Genomic DNA, 26,779 nt, shown 5'->3' with positions numbered 1-26,779 from the left:
TTCTCTTTGTCTCAGTGGATGAACAGTCATAAATATTTAGATTTAATACATCTAGAATGCCAACCATGAGTATACATATAGGGAATTCTCACTACTCACCACTGAAATTATATATGTGTCAAAGAACACTGCAAATGGCTCTAAGGATGTTTATACGTTCCTAGATTGAGTAGAATCTAGAATAAAGCATTAAAAGTACTATAAAATCATAGTCTCTCTGCAAATGAAACACTTCTCATTCAGTTCCATATGAAGGTTATTATCGAGGAAGATGACTATAAACTGTATACCTCTAGAGCAACCATGTCTCCCAAAGGCACAAATAATGATTTTTACTTGAAATAATAATCTTCATGTAAAAATAAATTGAGAAAATGAGGAAAGAGAGAGAAAGGTAAAGGGGATTCATTGACTACATGGCTAATCATTTGTGGATTCTTTCAAATAAGGGATGTGTAACCATAACTAGGAAGCATATTTACATGAGGTACCTTACATTCAAATCTATAAACTCTTTTATAGTCAAAATAAAACTTCTAACATTAGCTTTTATACACTCAGTACCAGAAAACATTCAGTGCACATTAAAGTGATCTTGGTCAAAAGCCACTTTATTTGCTACATCTTTAAATCTGTCTGCCCTCCTGTCCTTAGTTTGAGCCATGTGGCAACATCACCCAACACCCACTCAAACTTGAGTCTGATGGATCATTTTATTGTGGTCTCGACAATCACATCCCTTCCTGTCATGAAAAATGCTGCTTATACGGTATCATTTGGGATAATTAAATTGCTTTACAAATGTTTTCAAAGACTTTCAGAAGAGAGGTCCATTATAGAAGACATAAACAGATAGAGGAGAAAATGCTGCCTTCTAATGGGGCTCTTCAGTTTGGGACTCCAAGATGATTATACTTAAGAGATGAAATGGGTTTTATTCTCGGACACTACTGGGAGAGATCAAACTTACAGGATATTTCTGAAATCTTGTCTGCAGATTCCATTCCTCTCAAGAAAAAGGAAAGAGAAAAAAGGAAATTCAGAAGTACTCTTCCCATTGAAGCATTTGATTGATCCCATCCATTTCTGAGCTCACTAAGTTAGCCTCTGGAGAGAAGTTTTCTTTAAGAATGATACAGCTGCATGATGATAGCTATGGAACTTTGGTTTCAAAGAGGGGGATTTAACATAGATTTCTCACTTTTCTATGGATTTTTAAAAAAAAAATAGAGAGTTCAGGACATCAGATTCTTCCCCGTGCCAGCTGTTTGGGTAACTTCACAGTTGCTCACTTCTGTGGCTTTAGGTTTCTTTGATCCCTCTGTAGTCTGTTGAGGCTTCCCAGCCCACCTCATAGAACCTTCCATGTCTTATTTACAAATCAGTGCAGAATGACTTGTTGGGACTCACATCCCACTGATGATAAATACCCTTAATAAACTGTGTAAAAGTTGTTTTTTTTAAAACAAGTCATTCACATCACAGATAAGGGTGGCTAAAAAGGTTTTTTAAAGAACAAAAGTTTAGGCCACAAAGGGTTGGAGTATTGGCAAGGTGGGAGTTACTAACGCATCAGCAGCCGTGGTCTCCTGTGTCTTTGGTGCACTTTGATCTCAGCAGGACACACTGCTGTGGGGCTCACAGGCCCCCTGGGGTGAGACTAGCAGATGTGCTCTGGTACCGAAAAAGAACAGCTGCTGAGGCAGGCACTGTAGCCCCCAGCAAGAAGATGGACCTGCTGGAGGATCCCCAGGAGCCAGCCAACAGGCAGTAGAGCGCCTGGAGGCAGGAAGCAAGCTGTGGAGGCCCTAAGTTTGGTTGGACATTTTGTTTACTTGTTCAATAAAACTACCTCCAGACTGTGCACACTTTAAAAGGCTAGCACATGGTTTGGACAAACATCAATTAAGGGGAGACACACATACAGCCCTGATCACGATATTTACAACATCGTCCGATTATAATCTTCAAAGAACAGTTGATGGATGACAATGACGTGACTGTGACTGATTGTTTTTAGGCATTTGGCAAAATACACTTGTGTGTAACAGCTGCTTTTTTTTAAATTTTAAAATGTTTACATATGTACAATTGTCCTTGTATGCTGATATAAATATGAAAAGTAAAAAAAGAAAAAAGAAAAATACATGTTTACAGTTAGCATATGGGATATTGGCCTCTCAAGCTTTAAAGTCCTGCAGAAGAAATCCTATATGCCTTAGCCCTGCATGCTAGTTTCTATTATGGGATGTTGTTTCCTTAAATGTCGAAAACAATAAACAGAAGCTTCATGCACATAGCATTGCTGACTTTCTACAATGAGGATGTGCTTCAGAATGTCAAGTTCTGAATCCACTATTGTCCCTTAGTAACTTGCTACATTTGGGTCATGTGAGTTAATTTTAGTGATATTTCTACATATATCTGTCATGCGGATTATCCATTAACATACCAGTACCTTTGTTGTTCCATGTTATAGTGTAACATTTCAGTAGTCCTTTCCATGGTTCAGTTAAATCCTAAGCCAATGACAAAAAGAAAATGGTGTCCAGATGTGAAACTTGGCTTCCTCTCCTCTGTTGCTTCTCAGAGATGTTTTCGAATTGTCTGAAGAGCAGATAGATTTGCAGTGATTCCATGAGGCTGGGTTTGTATAAAAGTTGAAGTAAACAGTTTCGATGTATCACATGTAAACAGCTGATCTTAAATGGATGTTTCCCATAGCTGCAACAGAGAAAAGCAAAACTTCACATTGTGAAAGCAAGAAACAGATGCATTCTGAGCCACAATGATGAAAAAGGTTCAGTGATTCCATCTGTGCTGATGTGATTGTGGGTGTGAAGCCTTATTGATACATAAAATAAACAATCTAATTTTTAGCTCTCTCTTTCCTCTAAGCCTGAGGCTCAACCTTTCTAACAATGGCCCCCTTTTATAATTTAAAAAAAAAACCCTCATAGCCTCATTTACGATTACTTGAAATTACAAATAAATTAAATATGGTATTAAAGGAATAAAAGGTACAAAAGGTATAAAGGTATAAAAGGAATAATTTAAAATATTATTTTTTAAAATTACACATACCCTTGTTTTCCCCAAGATTCTAATACAGTCATCTAGAATAGTAGTTCTCAACCCTGCTGTACATTTCATTCATCTGAGGACATTTTGAAAATTCCATAGCCTAGCCAGCACACCATATCAACTAAATCGAAATCACCCTGGGTGAAACTCAGGCATCAGCATATTTTTAAAAGTCTTTTAGACAATTCTGTTCAAAGCTGAAAACTATTGGCCTTAGAAAAGTGTGAGCCCATTAGTACCACCACTGCCCACTTAAAAATCATTGCTCTAGGCCTGTGGTCAGCTATACATGCTCCAAATCCATTGCTATCCCCTGAACAACAGCCGCTCTCAGGAGCTGACACATCAGAATAGAACAATGCATCCAGGGCAGGATGTCAGTTCCCTAATTCCCTCATCTCTTCCCTCTCCTGGCCTCTGCCACAATTTCTTTACACAGCCCTATTCATATCTAATTTCTAAAATGTTCAGTAATTGCCTTAATGGACTGAAAACAAGCTTGGTGTGATCAAAGAGAAGTGCCATTCAGTTCACTAGAGAAGGAAGACCAATTTTAAAAAAAGAAATCAAACTGATAAAATATGTTTCCAGGTAATATGATCTGGGTATAATTATTATGGACATGAATAAAGAAAGCTGAGATCAGAGTGATATCAGCTGCATCCAATTTCCATCCAAATTCCATTTTTACAGGAGATCTGGGGCATATCATAGTAGGATACCTAATGGGTTTCTGAGTCGGGGAGAAGGAGAAATAGCTGAGGAACTAAGTGGGCGTTTCTCTACAGATTTTCTTAATATGTTCTCCTGACTCTTGATGGAAATATTCTGTTATCTGTTTTAGGTCTGCTTTATATGTCCTTTTCATTAAAAAAAAGACACCAAATCTCCCAACTGTGAGGATCTCTGCTATGGATGACACCTGTTGATGGAGACAAGTTATAATGAATAGTTAGCCAGGAGGTCTGCACGGCATCTGAGGGAGAGAAGATCTCATCGTCTGATGCCCAGACGATGGTGCAAAGTAGAAAAGAGTTCAGACTTCAGCTTCAGTGAGCCCAGTTTCTTCACAAATGGTTAAAAAGATTAAATATTGAGTTACAGCCCACATAAAGAAGAGAAGAGCAAAGGAATGACACTGGGAAAACCTGAAGGCCACGATTAATCCAGTGAGGAAAGAGGAGCAAAGAATTGCCAAGCCATCACTTTTAGGAATAGGCATGACCTTGGCTGTATCTGGATGGCTGTAACAGAGGGGTTGATGACAGACAGAACTGCTTGTTACATTGTCCACAGCCCATGAAGACATCCCAGAGATAGGGGTTGCCTATACTGTAGGGATCTGCTACATGATCATGTGACCATTCCACAGTGGATGGAACCAAGCAGACCTTTCACACAATGTCCCCAAGGCTACATTCTTCACAGCCACCCCGTTCAGCCTGGAGATAAGGCCATGGGCCAGCCATTTCTTATGAGTGGGGATGTCATTTCCATGGGCTTTCATATGGGAACATCCTCAAAAACCCACACCCTAGCATGACAACAGGTGAGCGAATACCCCAGCTAGACAAAAGAAACAACAATGTAGACAGTTTATCAGGGAGAAAATGTGGGGTGTTCTACTTCAACAGTTCCCTGAGGAGGGAAGGAATGACACCACCTAAGGTTTCATTACCACATACTTAGGTCACCAACAACTGGATGCCTACTCACAACTTTTTTTTTTTTTTAGGGACAGAAAGCTGAGTGATGAGAATCTGTTATCTTTTTTCTTTCCATCTTTTACCATTTCCTATCTTAACATATGTAGGTAATTTTATGTATGGTCAGTAAAACACCATTGATGGTTTTTAAAGACATGTGGATCACAATAAACTGGAAAATTCTGAAAGAGATGGGAATACCAGACCACCTGACCTGCCTCTTGAGAAACCTATATGCAGGTCAGGAAGCAACAGTTAGAACTGGACATGGAACAACAGACTGGTTCCAAATAGGAAAAGGAGTATGTCAAGGCTGTATATTGTCACCCTGCTTATTTAACTTATATGCAGAATACATCATGAGCAACGCTGGGCTGGAAGAAGCACAAGCTAGAATAAGACTGTCGGGAGAAATATCAGTAACCTCAGATATGCAGATGACACCATCCTTATGGCAGAAAGTGAAGAGGAACTAAACAGCCTCTTGATGAAAGTGAAAGTGGAGAGTGAAAAAGTTGGCTTAGAGCTCAGCATTCAGAAAATGAAGATCATGGCATCTGGTCCCATCACTTCATGGGAAATAGATGGAAAAACAGTGGAAACAGTGTCAGACTTTATTTTTTGGGGCTCCAAAATCACTGCAGATGGTGACTGCAGCCATGAAATTAAAAGACGCTTACTCCTTGGAAGGAAAGTTATGACCAACCTAGATAGCATATTGAAAAGCAGAGACATTACTTTGCCAACAAAGGTCTGTCTAGTCAAGGCTGTGGTTTTTCCTGTGGTCATGTATGGATGTGAGAGTTGGACCGTGAAGAAAGCTGAGCACCGAAGAATTGATGCTTTTGAACTGTGGTGTTGGAGAAGACTCTTGAGAGTCCCTTGGACTGCAAGGAGATCCAACCAGTCCATCCTAAAGGAGATCAGTCCTGGGTGTTCATTGGAAGGACTGATGCTAAAGCTGAAACTCCAATACTTTGGCCACCTCATGTAAAGAGTTGACTCATTGGAAAAGACTCTGATGCTGGGAGGGATTGAGGGCAGCAGGAGAAGGGGACGACAGAGGATGAGATGGCTGGATGGCATCACTGACTCGATGGACGTGAGTCTGAGTGAACTCCGGGAGTTGGTGATGGACAGGGAGGCCTGGTGTGCTGCAATTCATGGGGTCGCAGAGTCGGACACGACTGAGCGACTGAACTGAACTGAACTGAACTGAATCACTTCTTAACAAGTTACGTTTTCTTACTGATTCTGAGTTGATCAAGTTAAAATTCAAATGATCCATGTTTACCTTGAACCCTGTAATTTAAGTTCAGAATCTAAGAAGCTCTGAAATATCTTTCAAAACCAAAAAGGCTAAGAACCTGGGACCCACTATCAGATAAATCTGTCCAGGCTTTTAAAGCTTCATTTTATTTTTTTGCAAAATTATTTCTGAGAAGATCAAAGTTACAACACAACTAACCACAACAGGGCCTGTACCTCAATAAAGGTTATTATTCTTTAGTTATTTCTTTCACATTAGTCTCTGAGGGCTGGTCTGCCTCTCTAAACTCAACTATATCTCACATTTTGCACAATGGAAGTATTCTTGGGAATGTTGTGAGACTAAGAGGACTTAGTATTTCTATGAAACTTCTGGTGAATTATATTTTTATAAAAATAGTAATCTCCAAATATGTTTTTAATTTTTTTAAATAAAAGTTTGCTAAATTTCACTATACTTTGTTATACTCTTTGTTATACTCTTAATCTTACAGATTTTCAAGGCTCCCTTCCTTGCATCTAAATTCCACCTCCATTCCCAAGACACTGATCTGATTTCCTGTTATGGGTTCCTAGTCCTTAAATCCTATTGGGTGTTATTTGCCAGTGAGAAGTCTGAATAAGCAAACTGTGCATGGACATAAGGTTGGTTTACTTAATCTCTAGAAATTTCCAGGTATATGAAAAAATTGATAAAACAAAATATAGTCTCTGTTTTATCTATTCCAGATTGTAATATATTAACTTTGGTGAATAACAAAAGACATAAATGAAAAGAAGTAAATGATTAATACATGCCCAATACTTCTAAATTCTTCAGTAATTAAACAAACTTGGGCCCAAAAGCCCCAAGAATCATCTACTTTTTCAAACTCAGTGTTTTTCATGTTCTTACAAACAAAAGGGAAAATGACTCTCTCTTTTAAAACATCGACTCACAAATAAATGATAATGACTGAGGATGTTAATATATGGATGGAAGAAGCTCTCACATACCCTGGCACTTTGTCGGTTCACTTTCTTCTCCTCATCAGGAAGGGGAGGCATTGGATAAGGGTATTTTCTGCTGGAAGCAATAGACCCAGTTGACGAAGAAGGAGACTTGGCAGGAGATAAAGTCCTGAGACGTTGAGAACACATGAGATACATATTATGTAATTGCCTAAAATCTTTTCAAATTCTGAAAAGTGGGTTCAGAAAGAACCCTCTGATATCTACTTTCATAGGCCACTAGTGCAAAGATTTAACTACCGGGACATACTCTGTCATTCACAACACTGGAATGCTAGCTAGTGTTTGTCTTCCTAATTTCACAATTGCAATGGATTGTTTAAATCTTAGTACACAGAGTCATACTTTTCAGCTAGAAAGCAAATAATAAGGGTTTTTTTTTAAACAGTTTTAAAAAGTTAAAGTGAATGAGAGATTAAAAATATTCTAAGAGCTCATAATGGTAAATAAAGTACAACATATTAATAGTCTGTCTTATTTTATGACAATGTAAAAAAATTTTAGTACAGTAATTCCAATTGTATTTTTAAGATCTTAAAATATGATGCAATTGATACATTTATTAGTTACTAAGTCACACACCAGTTTCTACAAAACTCATGCATTCAGAGGCCAGTGTGTTAGTTGTGACAGAACAAAGGCAGATACAAGGGTTTTAACAACAAATTAGTAAACATGCAAGCGGTAAGGAGTGCAGAGTTCCAGCCAAACAAAGAGTCTGATGAGAACATAAAAGATGGTCTGATTAGTCCCTAATCATCATAGCTATATAGGGAAGGATTCTAAGCCATGGACACAGATCTTGATAACTCATGTAGGGCATACTTGTCATGTCCAGAAGGTGGCAACACTTTAATGACTGGAATTTTTGAAACACAACAACAGAAACTCTTATTTGGAACATGTGTTCTCATCACGGAGATATTCCCTATGAAAAATGTGCATGAGCTCTTGGTGTATTATACTGCTCTTGTTTTATTCAGCATGTACAGTGGTAATATCTGTGACTAAGCAAAGCACACTGGAAAACCCATATCAGCTATCTTGTCTTTAAAGCGAAAAAAAAAAAAAACTGAAAGTGAAGAACCTCAACTTATACTGTGTCAATGAAAAACAGGCATGATCATTTAGCAGTAGCTACCCATTTCACAAATGTTCAGTTCAATTCAGTTCAGTTCAGTCTCTCAGTTGTGTCCGACTCTTTGTGACCCTGTGGACTGCAGCCTACCGGGCTCCTCTGTCCATGGGATTTTCCAGGCAAGAGTACTGGAGTGGGGTGCCATTGCCTTCTCCACTTAACTGTACTGCCTACACCAAATAAAGATATCTTTTCCTCCCTGATTCTAAATTTTGATTCCTATCCACAGATTATTCTTTGCTCTGGTTTTGCTGTAGTTTTCAAGTCAGTTTCTATTTTATGGACACTGAATTCAAGTTAAGGTTTGAAAATAATTTTTCCTACAAATCCTGAGATTTGATTCAATTTTAAGAATCAAGAATGACTCAGTTTACTTTTAATCTGTAATTCCTACTGTTTCCTCTATTTTTGGAAAATGTCCAGGACCAAATGGCCCTTCATGTGAACTGTCAGAATATTGCAACTGTTTGATGCCTCTTGTATTAAAGCTCTCCAGTGAAGAGAAGATGGGTGGAACTAAGAATTTATAAATACTGCAAATCCTCTAAAGTATTATTAAAACAATGTACTACTGTATCTTTTTCTAACTCAGAAATTAATGTGGTTTTTTTTTTCAATTTTAGGAAAACATTTCAAATAGGACTGTGATCTTTAGGAAACAAATTCAGTATGTTCAAAATGAGCATATACTTTTGTATTAAATACTTAAATATATCCTTCTAAAATTAGGGATATTAAACTGGGTTCAGATTTTTAGCCTAATCACTACTGATAAGACATCCAAGTTCAGAAAAGAGTCAGGTACACAAACAACTAAATCTCGTTTACTTTACGGGATCATACAAACTCAGTCATCTTTTTAACATGTTGCTGTGTGCATGTGTGTCCATAGCATGAGGCATTGGCTTATAGCTTCAAAGTCATGCCAGCCATTCACTTGGTCATGGTTCCAAATGACCAGCTTTGTATACACACAGGGCCATTCCAATGACGATGCTGGAAGTCCAGCTTCCCCTTCAAATATCTCCCTGGCCAAAGCCAACAATGAGTTAAAAACAAAGAGGTATCCTCCAGAACCTCAAAGAAATTACACATTTAGTACTTCTCACATTAACACACCAGTTTAACTGACACTTTGAACCCTAACAGGGAGAGAAGCCACGCAGCCCAGTTTAGCAGGGGCGAGGGGCGTCAGGTCAGGATTGAGTGGCGTGTGACAGCGTCAGGGGACTATCCTGGGGGATGCAGAGCACCAGAGCAGGAGTCAGAATAAGAGGAGAGAGCAAGGCAAGGTCAGTTAGTTTAGGGAAAATGAAAACAAACCAAAATTTTCACAAATATCTAAGAAAAATGTTCCTTCAAAACCGCCTCCAGGCACTTTTCTGAACCTGGCTACTTGACCGGTGGTTCCAATCTGGCTTTCACCGAAAACCAAGCACCAACCCAGCTCATTCACTTTACAAAGTAAACTCTGGACAAATGCTAACCATTATCATTACTGCATTTTTTAAAACCATAATAACCCATAATCATAATGGGTGCCATTGAGAATTACACAGTGAAGGTATGTCCATGTGCAGATGGATTGTGGAGTATTTGGGGGCTACATCAGACCTTCTGGGTTTGCCTTCTGTCCACAGACAAGGCCAATCTTGGTTCACTTCTGTCCCTCAGAACAGGCAAAAACCAGTCACACACACGTGGGGCACATGCCCACCCCTTAATTCACTTGGCTGTGTTCATATGCAAAGGTCATAGTAGTATGATGGAAAAAGAACAGATGGAAATAGTATGATGGAAAAAGAACAGCCTCGGAGTCAGAGCCAGGCTCGTAATTCGGGTTCTGACACACACTAGCTGTGTCACCTCGAGTTACTCTTCTGCCTCAGTGTTCTCTATACACAGAAAGGAAACAAGAACGCCTGCATCTCATGATGTAGCGAGAAATAAAGGAACAATGCAGGCACCCAATACATGACAGTTGTTATCATTAGTTTCTTTCAAGAGTTATTACATTTCCACAAGATCATGGAAAAGAACTAACACCACGGATGAAGTGAGTGACCAAGTGGATAATACACAACACCAAGGAAACCTTCCAAGAGCGGGTAAAGCACTGTCACCAGCAGAACTGCTCCCAGGATCTAGCTGTGAAAAGACAATGCGCTCACTGTGACCCCACCTGCTCCTTTGTGATGATCTGAATATATACTGACAATAATTTGAACAAATACTGTCATATAAGAACTGGGTAAGGGAGCTCAAGCAAGGCAGTCTGATTACTCAAAATCTTCCTACATAGGCTTTGCTCTTCAGAGTTATATAGATACCATTTTTCTTTTTTCAGTGCTGGACTGTCTTTTGGACCAGTTTGCTGCAGTCAGAGTCCCCACTGCATTTTGATAAGGATGCCACAAACCCCACACCACATGGGTGATTAATAAAGTGACCTTTGTCCTCATTGGTGGTTTTGGCAGGTAATCCTGAATGAATGACCTGGCGGCAGACGAAGCAGACCTGAGCTTAAGCATAGGGTTGGCAAAGCATAAGCCTTTGGGTCTCCTATGTGAGGCTTGGCGTGGACGGACAGTGGATGAAATTCACTCTGTTGTGTTAGTATCACATGTTCCAAGCCCTGGGACATCTCAATTATTTACCACTTCCACAAAAATTCTGTGTTGACTTTCAGGTCTTACAGGCATAACCCTTATTAACCCCCATATGACAGTTAACTTATAACCCTCCACTAAATTTTATCTAGCCTTTAAACATACATATGTATTTAATACGGAATTCTTCATATGACTATCCACTGTAGGGACCAACGTCTCATCATGAGAGGAGATAAAGGAACCCTCTACCATTGCCCTTGCAGCTTTGCACGTGCAACAGGGGAAGCTGAAGCATTCCCCCATCCAAATTGCATTTACTCATGCAGCTTCTGGGCAGACCTGGGTGCTGATTTTAAGAACTGTGAACTCTGCTCTGGGAGCCACATAAACTACTCAGCTCACCCAGGGGAGGTGAATCAACTCTTCCGGAGTACCATTTCACAAATCAGTGTTACAAACATGCTAAGACCATTTAGGTCATGTAAGCCCTACCCCATATGGGACCAAAGTCACTGTATTGCTGTGTTTTGGTTCCATGGCTGATACAAGTTATAATCTGCCCACAAGCCTGAGGAAAATAGAAAGGAGAAGTAGGACCGCAGGTGAGCCAAGATTCCAAATAACATTCAAAATCATCTTACCTGTCTTCCTGACGCTGGCCATCTTGGGAGCTACAGGTGAGGTGGGATGTTTGAATGTGAGTGTATGTGTATGAAGTTCAGTGGGAAAGTGGTATTAGCAGAGGGGCAGGGAAGAAGAGGGAAGATGGGGTATAAAAGCAGGAGATATTTTTGTGAGCAAGCAGGGTTATGCTTTCCTTGAGTTATATGCAAATGTATGGATCAAATTAAAATGCAGGTTGGTCTAATCATTTTCTCAAACTATACATGTCTAAACTAAATGGTACACTGGAAGAGAAAGTCCACCTTGTATGGGTGCTGAGAGTTGGAAACACATACATATTTTGATATCTGATCAATGCTGATCCAAGTCATGGCAATAAGGAATCTGAAAGCTAACTGTTGAAGCTATGCTCCGAAGAGGTAGTAATTGAGTCTATATTGCTTCTTTACATTAGTTGTCCACAGAGTTGTCAGATTTAAAGCATATGTTTACATCCAGGAAATCAGTTTGATATTGTAAAGAGAGAAAAAATGCCATTAGGAGCTCTTGGAAATTCTCGCTGACCTCTAATGTCAACTGAGCTGCAGTGAATTGAGTAAATTTGCTAGTTTTCAATATAGAGGAATACTCTGTCTGCTTTTTTGTGAACCAAGATCGTGTTTCTGACCTTTTTCTTGGTTCTACCTGAAGGGTTAGACAATAACATTTTTACTGGAATAAAAAATTCCTTAGAGGTTTTTTTGAGAATCCTTAACACCCTTCTCAGCACAGCTTTTCTCTGGTGGCAAATGGCTGTACTGAACAAACAAAGCCTCATCACATTCCATACTCTCTCTTGTGGTCAACAGTATCTCAATAATTTTCAAGTTCCATCAAATAATTGTTTTTACTGAAAGTAAAATTCCACTACATTTCATTTCGTTCCGTTTCATGTTTTTCCTTGAGTCTTTGTATGTACTATGCACTCTTAAGGCAGTAAGTAGGAAAAATGCATTATGAAACTGCTAGGTTCTAGAAATTAAATCGTTCAGGTTAATAGTGCTTCTTTATTAGTGGAAAGTATGCTTCATGCCCATAGAACAGTACATAGCATAACATGAAGAGAAAGCTACTAAAAAGCTGAAGATGGTGATAGGGACATGCACTAAATGGCAACCCTTTCAAATATGTTCATTTGAAACATTCAGAAAAGAACTAGACTTGCTCATGAAGCCAAAAACAGAGGTCAAAAGGTAGCAAATAAACAAGAACCTTTTCCACCTATGGGAACTTGTATTGGGAGATACAAGATAGAAAACCAGTCACACAACAGTATTTGTATGTGCTGGGAGAGTTTGAAAAGGATATAAAATTAATTTATAAAATACCTAAAGTATGGTCCTTCAGTGTTTTTATTCACATCTTCTACCCACTTAGCTACATTATAGTCTCTTTTGAACCATGGGTTTAAATACCTGCAGAAAGCAATGGAAGGAACAAAGAAAGCAGAACAAGATAGAAAATCTGAAAATACACAGCACAAGCTTAGCAAGGATGTTCTTCACCCTCTAAATGCAAGTGACTATGGCAAATAAACCAGGATGGATGCTGGGTGATTATGAGGCAGTCTGTACAACAACATGACAATTAACTCAGCTACAAGAAGGCTCAAGGCATTTTAGCATATATTCACCCTTTCAGGGAAAGCCTTTCCAGTGGTTTCCCAAAGTGAATCAGAAACTCTCTTTCAGAGTAATGTCAGCTGCCCCACCTCCAAAGGCTTTTTCCAGTCCACCACTCATTTGTCTCCTTGGCTTTCAAATGATAATGGGCCTTTTTGAAAATATTCAGATGGCTGCAATTCCAACCTGGTGTTTCAGAATATAACATCCCAAGAACAATTAAAAGAAGCCAAGCTCTCTTTCCAGTATGAAAGGAAAGATTTTACATGGCTTCTGTCTCATTCCTGAGAGCAGATCCCAAGCTGGAGTTTAGGAGAAAGGTGATCCAGCTGGCTCTATAATGAGCAGAAAGGGTCCCACTCTTCTGATCCTGGAGCCCCAACACACAGTATGGACCCAGTAGGCCTCCATGATCTTGAGGTGGGTTTGGTAACTTAGGTGCAGCTGCCATTCCATCCTTCCTCCCCTTTGTGCACCTCACATTCATGTTTCCAGTAGGAAATGCCTCAGAAGCTGCCTTCTGAGTATCTGATCACTGGGTGAGTGACTGTCAGAGGATAATAATGACCTTAGCTAACATTTTCCTGACGGATCTGACAAAGTCTCCATCAGAATCACTGCACAAAGGAAGATGTTAAAGGCAGTAAAATTATGAGTGCAAGAGTTTTTATATTTTTTTCCAGAGTTTCTTTTGATTTTTAACCCTGGGAGCCAAGCAAAAACACATCCTCTTAGAATATGCCCTTGTCAAATACATAAAGATTCAACAAATTCAGTCACAGAAGAATTTGGAAATTTTACACTGAGATTTCTCATTTAAAAGGTAACTTCCAGAGATACCACAGACAATGAAGATTTAAGCTCAGTAAAATGTTTAAAGTTATTTCAAAACAAACCAGGGGAAATTATAAAATACACTGCTTTTTTTGTGGTTAAAGTTTGCTTCTTGCCTCCATATTTAGTTTTTTGTTTTTTGGGTTTTTTTGTAGATACATTTAAATCAAGATACATTTCTACAGTTATATAAACAATATTAGATTATATTTCCATTGTGCTTTCCCTCAAGTTTCCCTTTCCTTTTTAGTAATAACCAATGTACACTACAAAATAACATCGTCAGTTCCCTTCTGAGAGAAGGGCTTGCTTGCTTTTCATGCTTACAAGACCACTTTTGCTAAGATAGTGTCCGACTTGGGCACAACTCACACTTCTTTTTGCCTTTAGCCACAATCATTGCCAACTTGTGCTTTTGACATAGATAGCCAATTAAAACTTGCATAAAAATTTCTATTAAGACTCTGAACAAAAAGAAAAAAGTCAAAAAGCAAGTGCAGCCACACAGAAAGGCCAGTGAATGCTCTGGCCTGGGGAAAACTGTAGAAAAAGCCCATGCAGCTGTTACTGGGTGAAACATAGCCGCACAGCAAACTGAGTCACCCACGGGCAGTCGGCCACTTCCAGGAGGAGACATGTGTTCCTTTCACTGTCAATCTTAGAAGCTCCAAGGAACAGCCATGGCTGTTCCAAGAAACCTACAGCCATGTGGCCTGACTTGCATATGTCAGGCCTCTCTCTCCGTGTCAGGGAGCATCTCAGAAAGCTGTGATCACTTCACGCTAGGTCACTGAAGAGAGCTCTCAATCGAGATTCCCTCTGGGGATGTGCCTATGAAAGTGCCTTCACAGTGGGCCTCCTAATAATCTCTAGGTCGTGCTGGCTACAGTGATGAGATTTCATCACATTGAGATGCATCTGCCTGTGTAGCTTGACTTGGCTTGTAGCGCAACATGCAAAAAAAAAAGCATTCAACAAGATAGGAGAGCCCTTTGTGTTCTCCAGAATGGAAAGGCAGAGGAAAATTAGCCGGTACTGGCTGGACCAGGAGCACCTCTGAGCAGACGTTGGCGGTCAGTCAGAGATCAAATGACTCTGCTCTCAGCCAAGGAAGGGACTTGGAGGGAGATTAAGTGGCAGCCCAGAATGAAGGGGCAGGTGGAGACTGACCTGTGATCCAGACTCCCTGTCTGGGGGCTGTCAGAGCCCCCTGAGCTTATGCCTTGGGATGGGACTGTCTGGGCGAGGGAGTGCCCAGGCTCAGGTGCTTGGGGCTCCCTCCTGTAAAAACACAATATATAATACAAAGTCTAAGCCAAACACCTTTTGTTTTTACATCATGTACAACAGTGAGGATGATGCAAAAGCTTTGAGTGGAAGAACAATACAATAAACAAGGACTTTTTATAGCACAGTATGCATTTGTGGCACAGTTTCTTTAATGAACTCATGTTTCATCATCCTTTGGGATGATCAGATACTAAAGGGAATGTTGAAATAATGGACCTGATAGTAACTCTTAACCTAAAAAAATTTAAAAGATATGTTTGTGGTCATACTGCTCCTCTTATAAATCACACAAATGATATTGTTATATCAGATGCAATTGCAATTATTTAATAAACATGGGAAGTATTTAAAAAAAAAACTGTTGACATAATTCCTGACATGCTATGTGTTAGGATTTCTTTTAAGAAAAATAAAACAAAACTTAGTGTCTGGACAATAAGGTATATGAGAATGTGAGAAGTGGTCAGCTTCACAAACTTGGTTCCATTTAGCTTATATGGGTCATGTAACCAATTCTGAAAGTCTGAAAAATCTGAGAGCATCCTTAATACTTCTTCATAATGATGACTCCATTATGATGACTTATTAAATGTAGTAATTATCTCACAGGCAAGATTTCTCAAGGGCTGTCTACAGTATCATAATATTTATTGCATGATAAATAATTTTTGAAAAATAAGTGATTTGCTAGAAAATGTCACTAAACACCAAGTATTCCTTGGGTCCTAAACTCATAGTTTTAATACAATATTGGATATTTGGTGGTTGTTCACTTAGGAGTTTCAAAGCCTTGTTACAGGAAATACTGTTAAAGCACTATACAGTTACACAAAGGAAGTCCTGAAGAACAATCCAGCAGTTTACCTGTACTCTTGTGAGCAACTGAGATAAGCTAAGAAGCTCTCACCAGGTGACCTCATGCAAAACAAATCAAACATTCCAAGAGTTTATCCATGATGAGCCCTAAAGCATCCAAGCGCTTTGGGAATGTATAAGATAAACTCTAACACATTAGTTATTTGTGATGGAGTTCTATGATGCCATTCTGGACCATGCAATGGTATCACTGGAACCTATTTATTGTTGCTAAGGTAACATATCCTCTAGTAAACTGACAAGCCACTTACAAGACAATACCATCAGCAGGAAGCTCCAAATTTCAGGGCAATGTTATTGTCCTGGACTGAAAAAGGTAGGGTATATGATGGAAAAGCTAACATGAGTTTCTGACAGGCAGTGAACAAATATCTGCTATTCAGATTTTTTAAGTATTAAGGCATGAAGAAGCAATAGAGATCCAGGGAATAATCACTAACACTGCAGTGAGAAATAAGTAAAAAAAAAAAAAAATTAGGTAGGTCCAAAAAGGATGGTTAATTAAAACCAGGTGGCAAGGTCCAGAAGAAAACTAAGGATGTGTTTTATTCTATGATGGGAGATAAAGATTTCAAGAAGCTTGGTTTTGCTTGATTTTTCTTAAGTGGAGAGACAAATTTGAAAAGTGTATGGTGTTTACCTCATTATAAATGACTCTAAATGTAACTGCTAACCCCATCTGACTTTAAAAAAAAATATGGCTATCATTTTAAATACAGAGTGTTGCATTCAGTGACAATGATTCCGTTAAAGAGCAAGTTTAGGGAAATAACCTTTTAAATGTCCTCAGAAGGAAAATTTTAAAGGGACCCATATTCCAGTAGTCTGAGAGAATGCTTAGATGGCCATGAAGCCCTGGGAGCGGCGGTTTCACACTGCGAGCCACTCTCGTGCTCTAGTACAGTGGAAACTTCCGCCTGATGCTTCTAGGCTGTGTGAATATCGGGGAGAGGAAAGGTGACCCCTCTGAAATGGCTGGACCCCGGGCGATGAGAAGAAAGGAATGTTATCAAAATCCCCTTCAAACGGAACCAAAACACCACAATGGCAGGTTACTGGAGGACAAAGCCTGCAGCGAGGGTGAGACCCCCCACTATCAGGGGGTATTGGTATGGGCACAGTTGCGGAGATGCCTATGTAAAAGAGAAAAGCCATGGTTAATTTTAAAACAGCAAAATAAATAAATCAATAAATAAAAGGATTAAAAAGATAAAACCAAGACCCAGAGGCATGGTTTACAGTTCTTTGATGATCAGGTTAATTAACATTTCACACTAACTGCACAAGACCTTGCAGGGTCTTTTTCCATTAGAGGTTCAGACTTACTCAGTTGAATTAGACCGAGGTCTAAATCTTTTGCCTCTGATTTTCTTTCTGTTGCCTCCCAGGTTACCTGAAAAAGATGGTTTATGGCTAGATTTGAATATAAAAAAAACAATTTCTGTGTGTTTAATTACACTGTATTTCAAGTGAATGCAATTCACAACAGCACCAGCCCTGAACATAGGACTTCAGAGCACTGTGCAGCCTTCTCATGTACCCAGTGCACTGGTGCTACCAAATCCCATCATTTCCCAACCAAGAAAAAAGAACCGGATTCTCTCATAAGAAATGTCCTCCTCTTTGTTGGAAGAAGAGCTGAAGAACTAATGAAAAAGAACAAGTCTTTACAACCAGGTACCATACAATATAGAATTAAGGTTATGTGGACAGATGGGTTCAGAATGCTGCCCTATACCTTGCCAAGAGTTACTCCGAGGTCGTCCATTTTCACAGATGTCTGAAATATGTTTTGTGTCTGGAATCCTTTCACTCCAAGAATGAGAAAGTCCATTTGACCTGAAATTGAAAATGTGTATATACTGTTCAAAAATATAATCAAATGAATGTTTTGAAATCAGTAAGCAACATTTCTAAGCATTACTGAGCATTAAAATAAATCAAGAAAGAAAAAAATCTGAAATGAAACAATGAAGAAAACATGAAAGTCTTCATGAAGAAGGCAGAATTACACAACATTCAATTTAAGAAAAGTCAAATACAATGGAACCCCATTACAAGAGTTTGTAATTGAAAAGTATCAGGATACTGTGCAAGCCAATTACATTCCCAAGAACCACACAGAGCAAATACACTATGTATTTCAGTTACATAATCCATGCAGCAAGAGTTATAATGGGGTCCCACCATAGATGTTTCTTAATTGTAAAGCAATGGCTTCCATTCAAGTATTATGAGAACATGGACTTCCAAGAGATTTCAATAAGAATTGCTCAGTTGAACCTGGTTAACCTTTATCAAAGATTAATCTTTATCAAAACCTAATATTTAAGTTTTCTTAAACAATAAAATTATTTTCTGAGAATTGGCATTTTTCTCCACTAATATGCACCCCCCCTCCCAAATGCGGTACTGTTGGTTAACTAACCAATAACTGAATTGAGTCAGATGTTTATCATGGAGCTTTCTCTCATAAAGTCCATGTACCATTAAGCCCTTCTGCTCTTTGTGTCCTACCATCTTTAAATGAATTGTCTACAAGAAGCAAAATTTACACACCTACCTTGAACCACATAAGAAAAGCATTTTGACAAACTGCATATACTTAGGAGGAATTACATAATTTGGTACAATATTTAACTGTTTAAAAGTCAAAACCCATTGAGATTTTGCTAAAATCTGGTAAAGATTCAAATCAATATTTTAAGCTCTTCTTGAAGTACTTTAGAAAATAGTGCTGTCATTTAAATCTTTTCCATATATCATTCCAGTTAATCGCTAAAAACATCTATTTTAAAAGGAACCTTCTACTGATGAATGAAAATAAATGGAACTCAGAACAATTATTATGTAATTCCCTAGATTTTTTACCATCATCTGCTAAGTATAAAGTAACTCCTATTTTGTACAAAAGAACAATAGAAATTCTCCTGGAATCTATTGATTTCTACATTTATTTACCATGTGATTTGATTTAAAATTAAATATTTGATCAAGAAAATAAATACTGTGAGGATTTTAAGAAAAGATTATTCTCTTAGCTAAAAAGTACCCAGTGAATTAAAAGAATAAAATGCTTGAACATCCTTCTATAGAATTGTACTCCTTATGCAAAGACTAATAATTTAACTTTTAGATTTAAGCTATGATCTGAGTAAAAACAATCCTTTATGCAGAGAACAGTTCCACAGCAGTTCCCAAATCTCACTAATTCCTTCAATTTTTTTTTCCTGATGTTTATAAAGAGTGAGATCCTCTGCAGAATTTTTGCAGATTACTCAGTTTAGAACTCCAGAAGAGATCATGTTTCTTCTCAATAAACTAGCAATTTCCCTTTCAGTCTATAAAGGAACTACTGTGCCCAAAGTATACATTACAGCCCTACCAACAATTTTAAAGAAAATCTTCCAGAGGAATATTTAAGTTTTTTGCAATGGGAATGAAGGTCTCATTTCCTAAAACATTCTATTTATTTCTTCTGTCAGCTTATTTTATTAAGCATTTATAAAGCATGCAGAATTTTAAATGGTCTTATATATTAAGACCATAGAGCAGAATACAGCCCTCAAGTTTAAGACACATAAATAATATATTAACCCCATCTGGACTGCTATACAACTTAAATATTAAAAATGCTTAAATTAATTTGGCAACCAGCTCTAAATTATAAAGTCTAGAATTAATCATTCCAGGAATGAAAGGCAAAATCATAATATTCAAATATATGATTCACAGAGAAGCAATTGTTTTTTCACAGCAAGCTTAGCTTTGATAAATTTAAAATTAAAAAAATTCAATGCAGCATTTATATTACCAATTTATTTTAACAACTGCTTTTACTGAAGCGTGACAGTAACCTTTTTCTTTGACTACCAAACATGACATAAAGCTCACCATTTAAAATACAATAAAATACTATGTGTAGTTTCTGAAGCAGTAGAAGAGCAAGATTGAAAAACCCTGGAGTTTCTATATAGACTTAGGGTTGTTATTTGCTTAGTTTTCTTTTGTTTGGTTTTCTGGCCTGATTTGTTAAACCACTGGTTCTGAGCATATGGCATTTTGAAGTAGAGTAATCAAAGAACAAAGGATACTATTTTTAACATTCAAGAAAGAAGGAAGAAGTAATCAAACCTGCTGCAAAATAATGAAATGTTCTGACTAATGGAATAATGTGTGATGGAACAGGTAGAAATCTGAAAATGCGACAGAAAAGCAGACCTCTTCTTAGAACTAGATGCTGAGTTTGTGCTGACTCCAGGAGGAATGTCGCTATAAAAAGAGTCGCCATCTCCAGGCTTTTTTACATAATCTCCCTGGGGTAACTGTCTAAGGCATAATAAACATTTCAAAGTCAGAAAACAAGACACACACATGAACACAGACATATACAAATATTATTTTAGGAAAAAAGAGGTAGGGATAATGATCTACATGAATCAAATCTATAACAACATGTAAGATTATTAATAAATGTGACAAGTTAAAGTCATTCTAATTGTAGAGGTCGGAAATGCAGTCACTGAAGTCTTTACAATCTGGATGAATATACCCTTGCTTCAGGGGAAAAATATGAAACGATGAGGTTTTTCACTGTAACTTCATTACTCTTAGAGATGTTAATTGCCATTTTGTCTTTAAAAACAAACAAACAAAAAAAAAACCCTGGTGCTGAAGGAGACATATCAAGACAGACAGTCCTTGCCCAGATAAGGTATCCTTTTTTTCACTGTGATGTGTAAACTATTTGTAATTTCTAAATACTATAAATGTGATCTTAATTTGGCCTTAAAAGAACTGATTGATTTCTAAACTGTTCTATAATTTAATCCAAATAAATTATTTGAATTCTCTATTCAATCTGGGGCCTCACTATTCATTTAGCAGAAATATAAAGAAATCAAAAGAGATTCAAATGTCAATCAAAAATGTAATTCTATTAACTGCACACTAGAATACGTAAAGGAAGATAATTTAGCAAAAGGAAGAAAGAGTTGAAAAATAATGGAATTCTTGTTGATACTATAGAAAGATACTTATAGGTGGCTGGTGGATGACCTCAATTCTTTATCTCCAACAAGGGAAAATCTACATAGTCTGCACTATTACCGACTCCATTCGCTCTGATTTTGAATTAACTGAAATTGGAACGTATTTTTATTATTTCTGCTAAGGGAACAGGGTAGAAAACTTTAGATAGAATCTGATTTTTGCCAGTGCATGACCCCCCAGACAGGCATGGCTAATAAAATTTTACAACTGACATAAAGCACCTATATTAACTTGTGTGATCTACCTCCCCTTTAAGGAAATCAAATTTCTCATTAGATTTGTATGTAGGATTAATATAATTCTTTGATACATATTCTTTCAAAATATTTGTGACTTCAGATAATAAATATAATATTTTTCCCAGTATATTATGAAACATTAACTTTATAGAAAAGACATGTAATTCCTATATTTATACTGTTAATAACGCAAATGATATATCTGTTTATGGAAGAGATCTTTAACTGTCTGGAATCATATTTTCTGTCTTGCCTCCTATCAGTAAAATGCTCTATCAATTTTTTGAAAAATAAAAATAATCAAAGTTTTGAAAGTTGCCTCAGGTAGGAAAATTGCCTTTTGTAGCATATCAATACTTGTAAAAGAATGCCAAAGAACATCCCATTAACATTACATTTCCAATAATAATCTTTATGGTTAACAAGTCATTTTTGTCACTGTTACCCTTAATGATAATTTTTATAAGCTGATGAGCTGTGCCTCACTAAATTCAAATTTATACTTGCTCTGTCATGTATGACTCTTTGCAACCCCATGGATTGTATCCCGCCAGGCTCCTCTGTCCATGGGAATTCTCTAGGCGAGAATACTAGAGTGGGTTGCCATGCCCTCCTCCAGGGAATATTCCCAACCCAGGGATCAAACCCAGATCTCCTGCATTGCAGGCGGATTCTTTACCAACTGAGCCACCAGAGAAGGCCAAGAATACTGGAGTGGGTAGCCTATCCCTTCTCCAGGGGATCTTTCTGACCCAAAATCAAACCAGGGTCTTCTGCATTGCAAGTGGATTCTTTACCAGCTGAGCTACTAGGGAAGCCCATAAATTCAAAGCAAATAAATACAAGTTGTGACTTTACTTGACTTTGCACCCAAATTACTCTTTCTTTACATGGTTCTGGCATTCAGGCATTTACCAAGGGTTCACTTATCTGAGACTGCAGGCTTAAATGGACTGCTTTTCACAATGGATGGGGCTCGATGGTTTTGCCTGTTGTTTAGCTAAGCATCGTTTACAAATCCTTCAGTGTAATTTCTTTGCAGTCCATGTTCATCTTTTACGCTGCACACAAACATCCTAAATGCTACACACGTCATAAACTATGGGCTTCAGTCAAAGGGTTGAAAGGAAAGTTTAAGTGCAGTGAACTTTGAGGGGCATGGCTTTGCTTTTATCATCCCAGGCAAACTAGACTCTTCTCTATCTCCACCATGAAGTCTTCGAAATGAAGAAATTACACTTCATTCTTAAAATTCCACAAAGAATGCATGTAACTCCTTCACACAGTAAATGCATAAAAATGTTAATAATAACAGATGATAAACTTTGTTAAAGATCTTTTAATACTATTTAACAGCCTTCACTATCCAGAAATTTATTCTTTTTTCAATATCCAATTATATCTTATTATAAACCTACTTCTCCTGATTAATCTTCAGTGAAGATAAGAGAATATCAGGTCCCTATGATCAATAAAATACTACTTCATCATTTGTTATAAAAGACCATAAATGACCAAGTAAGTGATAGCTTTAAATGTGTTAAAACTGAATGTGTTTTTCTAGTCTTTATGCTTTTCTTCCTAAATTTTACTAGTTTCACAGAATTTTGGAATTAGGTGGCCTGATCAGTACTAAGTTTTATAATGGAAAAATTACCTCAAATTTCCCACATCACAAGCAAATATTTTAGACATGTGAATGAATTTTTCTATAAATAATAACCAAAAGAAATAAAACTTATTTAGCTAAATTATTTTTCCTCAAAAAAGATTCCTGTTGTAAGAGAAGTCTGGTCTTTCCTTAAAGGGTCTGCCGAACCATAATATTTAACTTAATAATCCTTACACATACTCAAACTAAGATCACAATGAAAAAAATTAAGTCTTAACCTTAAGACTGAAGGAGGCACTTTTCCAAAGCTTTGTTGGTATCTGGACTGTCTGCTATTGGAATTGTCACATTGCTGTCTGAAGAAATGTTGTGTACTGTGTACTAAGTCACATTGACAGATGCATGAATATCACTATAATAATATTAAAAAAACTAAAAAGCTAGGAAAGTCTTGGGGAAAAAAAAGGAGGGAAGTTTACAAGCAGAAAGTAAAGTGGCTAAAACAGGTAAGAGAGAGAAAAGAAATGGGGAAGGGGGGTTCTGCTTAAGGTACGGATCAGGAAGATATGAACTAATTATTTATTCTGATTCATATTATGTATGTTCAACAATGTATGTTCATTTCAGACAAAAGAATATTGCACCTGAATAAGGATGCTTTATAAATCCAAGTTTAATGTTTTATAAATCCAAGTTTAATGAATTCAATTAAACTTGAATTAAATCCAAGTTTAATTGCACCTGAATAAGGATGCTTTATAAATCCAAGTTTACTCTATTGCTATTTGAAAAACTGCCTGAAAACTAAAATTCAAACTTCTGATTCTTATTGCAAAGTATACAGCTGCTAACTCCTAAAGCAATTATGATAAAATAGAAGCAATAGCATCAACTGAAAAATAGATGGAAGGCTTCCTTCCTGGAGATTTTAAAGAAAATTATCAATAGTCATCCTTCTAACTAGACGATATCTGAGAATTCTCCTTGGCTCCTCAGTCCCATGGCTCTACCCTTCACAAGATGACACTGGCAGACTTATATTTATTTATTTTTGCCATATTCATAGCACTTGGAATCCTAGTTACCCAGCCAGGGATCTAACCTCGCCCCCTGCACTGGACCGCCAGGGAAGTTACCAACCCTGGCAGATCTAAAGTGATATAATTCATGTATGAAGTTCTGTCTCCCAGAATGGGGTTTCTATCTTTTATTAGGCAGCTTATAAACAAAAATAAAAAGAAAAAAAGGGCTTGCTTCTAATTTTTTTGCCAGATGTGAAATTAAACCTATCACACATTCCTTCAATATAAAGAAAACCTGGGGGACACATTCTCTGGTGGGACAATTTACCAGGTTATCAGGTTTCTTCACTGAATTACTTGCCTGACATTTCCAGTCATTTGAAAGTTATGCTGAGTTTGGCATTTCTGAGCCATTGTATCATTAATTAAAGAATCTCATAACTGGCTACATACTTAATACGTATTTAGTGTCAAAGCAAAGCTGTATGTTCACCAATGCTTTCACACCAGGATGTGTGGGCCTCACTCATGTCAGGAATGCTGCCTTTCTCTTTAAGGACAACCATACCTACCTATCTCTTTCATCTGAGGATTAGAGAAATACAGTCTTCAGAGATCACATATCAATAACTTTCCTTACTAGAAAGCTTCACAATTACAAAGAACTTTGTCTGCATTTGGAATTAGGGAAAGTTAAAGTGATTTCCCAAGACCACATACTAGCAGGTAGATTTCTGATTCATTTTTGATTGGTCCTCCCACCACGGAACTTCAGAGCAAAACTTAATTTAAAAGCAACTCAAATTTTTAATTTCTATTCTCTGGCATCCTTTGGAATTGGGCATATCTTTATTGGAATATCTTCAGATATTTTCACATGATTGTAAATTTCCTTATGTAGGCTTTGGTCCATTGGTCTTATCACCGTTTCTATAACCACTAAGATACATTCTAATAAAAGACAGTCCTTCAGAAGATATTTATATACTCAAAACTTCCTGATCTAAAGTTCATTCCTTGCAGCTTCTCCATTTTAACAATTATTATATAACCCTATATAATACCTGGAAAATTCCATGGACAAGAGGAGCCTGGTAGTCTACAGTCCATGGGGTTGCAAAGAGTCGGACATGACTGAGCGACTTCACTTTTTTCATATAACTCTAAGATTCATTAGCTACAGACAATCATAAGGGCAAAAATAAATAAAATTTGTGCTAAAATATATTTAAAAAATAGTATCTGCTGAAAAGTGACAACTCTCAAAATATGGACTAGACTTCAAACAGTGTCCAGATTGATGAAATGGTGACTCAGTATTCATCATATACTGATAATACTCCCAGGATTACTAGGAGGCATGAAATTACATCAGGCACAAAAAAGAGATTTCTAACAAAAATTTTCTTAACTGTACTTCTGTATATATTGAGTTAGAATAAGAAATTGGTGCTCAGGTTTACATATTTACCATTTGTTTTTGTAATGTGGACAATTCCTTTATTCTGGAGAATACCCCTGGTGAGAACACGTCTTAGAGCACACCATAACAATTTTGCTTATGTTACGTATTTATGACACTGTGCTTTCCTTTTCAAATAGTCAGCAACATTAAATTATACTACAGACTTAATTCTTACAGAAATGGAGCTAAATCACCAGTTTTTGATCTTTGCAGTATAATTTTATTTTTCACTGGTGAAAGCCATCAGACTTACATTTCTGGTGTAACTGATCAACATCTACCCAACAGAAAACATAAATAGCTTTGGCTCTTCTTCAGTGTTTTTTGGACACAGAGTTTAAAACATGTCACAAAGAAGTCTATTTCCTTTATTTAAATAATTTTGTTTCAATTTTACTTTCTCCATTAATGATAGAAGTCAGTGACTCCAGAGCAAGGTCATTATTTTCTAATATCAGTGGCTAACTGGTCAAGATCTCAATGGGTACCCTGTGGGTACCACTTATGGCTAAAACCTTATACAGATTTTAAATTATAACATAGAAGGAAACAGAACAAAGTTTAAAATTCTAGTTTGTGAAAAATAAAATAAAAGCTGTGGCGAGGGTCTGATAAAGTGTCACATTTATTGCATCTTATTTCTAATCTGCCTCAAACATTTCCTACAATTGTGGGAAGTTAGGAGCCTACATAGGCATCTTGAGTACAAAACTAGTACTATATGATGTGATCTTAGGTGGTCAATTTCCAGTATATTTTAATTTTTTGGTATCAATAGTTAATAGCAATTGTAAGTTTTTAAGTGTGAAAAGTGAGGAGTGTACCTCAACATGGGCTAATTTAGATTTAGAAAAAATAGGCAAGTTTTACCCAACTACATGAATGCTTTATCTCTTTAGATACTGCTGGCTAAACATAGATTTTAAGGTTATATGAACAGAGTGCCTGACATTATGGGGCTTTTTATTGAAAAAAAAAATAGTGCAGTAGGCAATCAGAAATTATTACTATGCAAATCATTTCTTTCAAAACCTGTACAATTATCTGTAAAAAAACTTTTTTCTTATGCAGAGATAAAACAGATTCCTCAAATGCCAAGATGCTCTCCTGATCACAAAACTGCGCCTATATAAATTTTATCATTTATTAATGAAAGTTAGTAAAATAACAACAACCACTAAAAATAAATTCCTTTAGAAATCATTGGGCAAGAAAAGTGTTATAAATGTGAAAAAAAGCCAATCAACTAATGTAAACAAAGGTGACACCTTAACATACAGGAAT

At 37.2% G+C, this 26,779-nt stretch overlaps 1 protein-coding gene across 1 annotated transcript in view; it reads right to left on the bottom strand.

Annotated features, from left to right (window-relative positions):
- Nucleotides 1-2,675: 2,675 nt before the first annotated feature.
- The window catches only part of ADAM22 (ADAM metallopeptidase domain 22), a 230,760-nt gene continuing 206,656 nt past the window's right edge, over nt 2,676-26,779 (bottom strand). The window contains exons 27-31 of the mRNA XM_068973408.1: nt 20,327-20,434; nt 17,844-17,944; nt 17,432-17,498; nt 7,056-7,179; nt 2,676-2,724 (exon numbers count right to left, since the gene is read on the bottom strand). Coding sequence (XP_068829509.1) covers nt 2,704-2,724; nt 7,056-7,179; nt 17,432-17,498; nt 17,844-17,944; nt 20,327-20,434 — 421 coding nt within the window. The 3' untranslated portion in view covers nt 2,676-2,703. The remainder of the gene's footprint in view (nt 2,725-7,055; nt 7,180-17,431; nt 17,499-17,843; nt 17,945-20,326; nt 20,435-26,779) is intronic.

Source organism: Capricornis sumatraensis, chromosome 5 (assembly GCF_032405125.1).
Source record: "Capricornis sumatraensis isolate serow.1 chromosome 5, serow.2, whole genome shotgun sequence".
NCBI lineage: Eukaryota > Metazoa > Chordata > Mammalia > Artiodactyla > Bovidae > Capricornis > Capricornis sumatraensis.
Note: the sequence above shows the minus strand (reverse complement) of the source record. Positions and strands in the feature narration are given on the sequence as shown.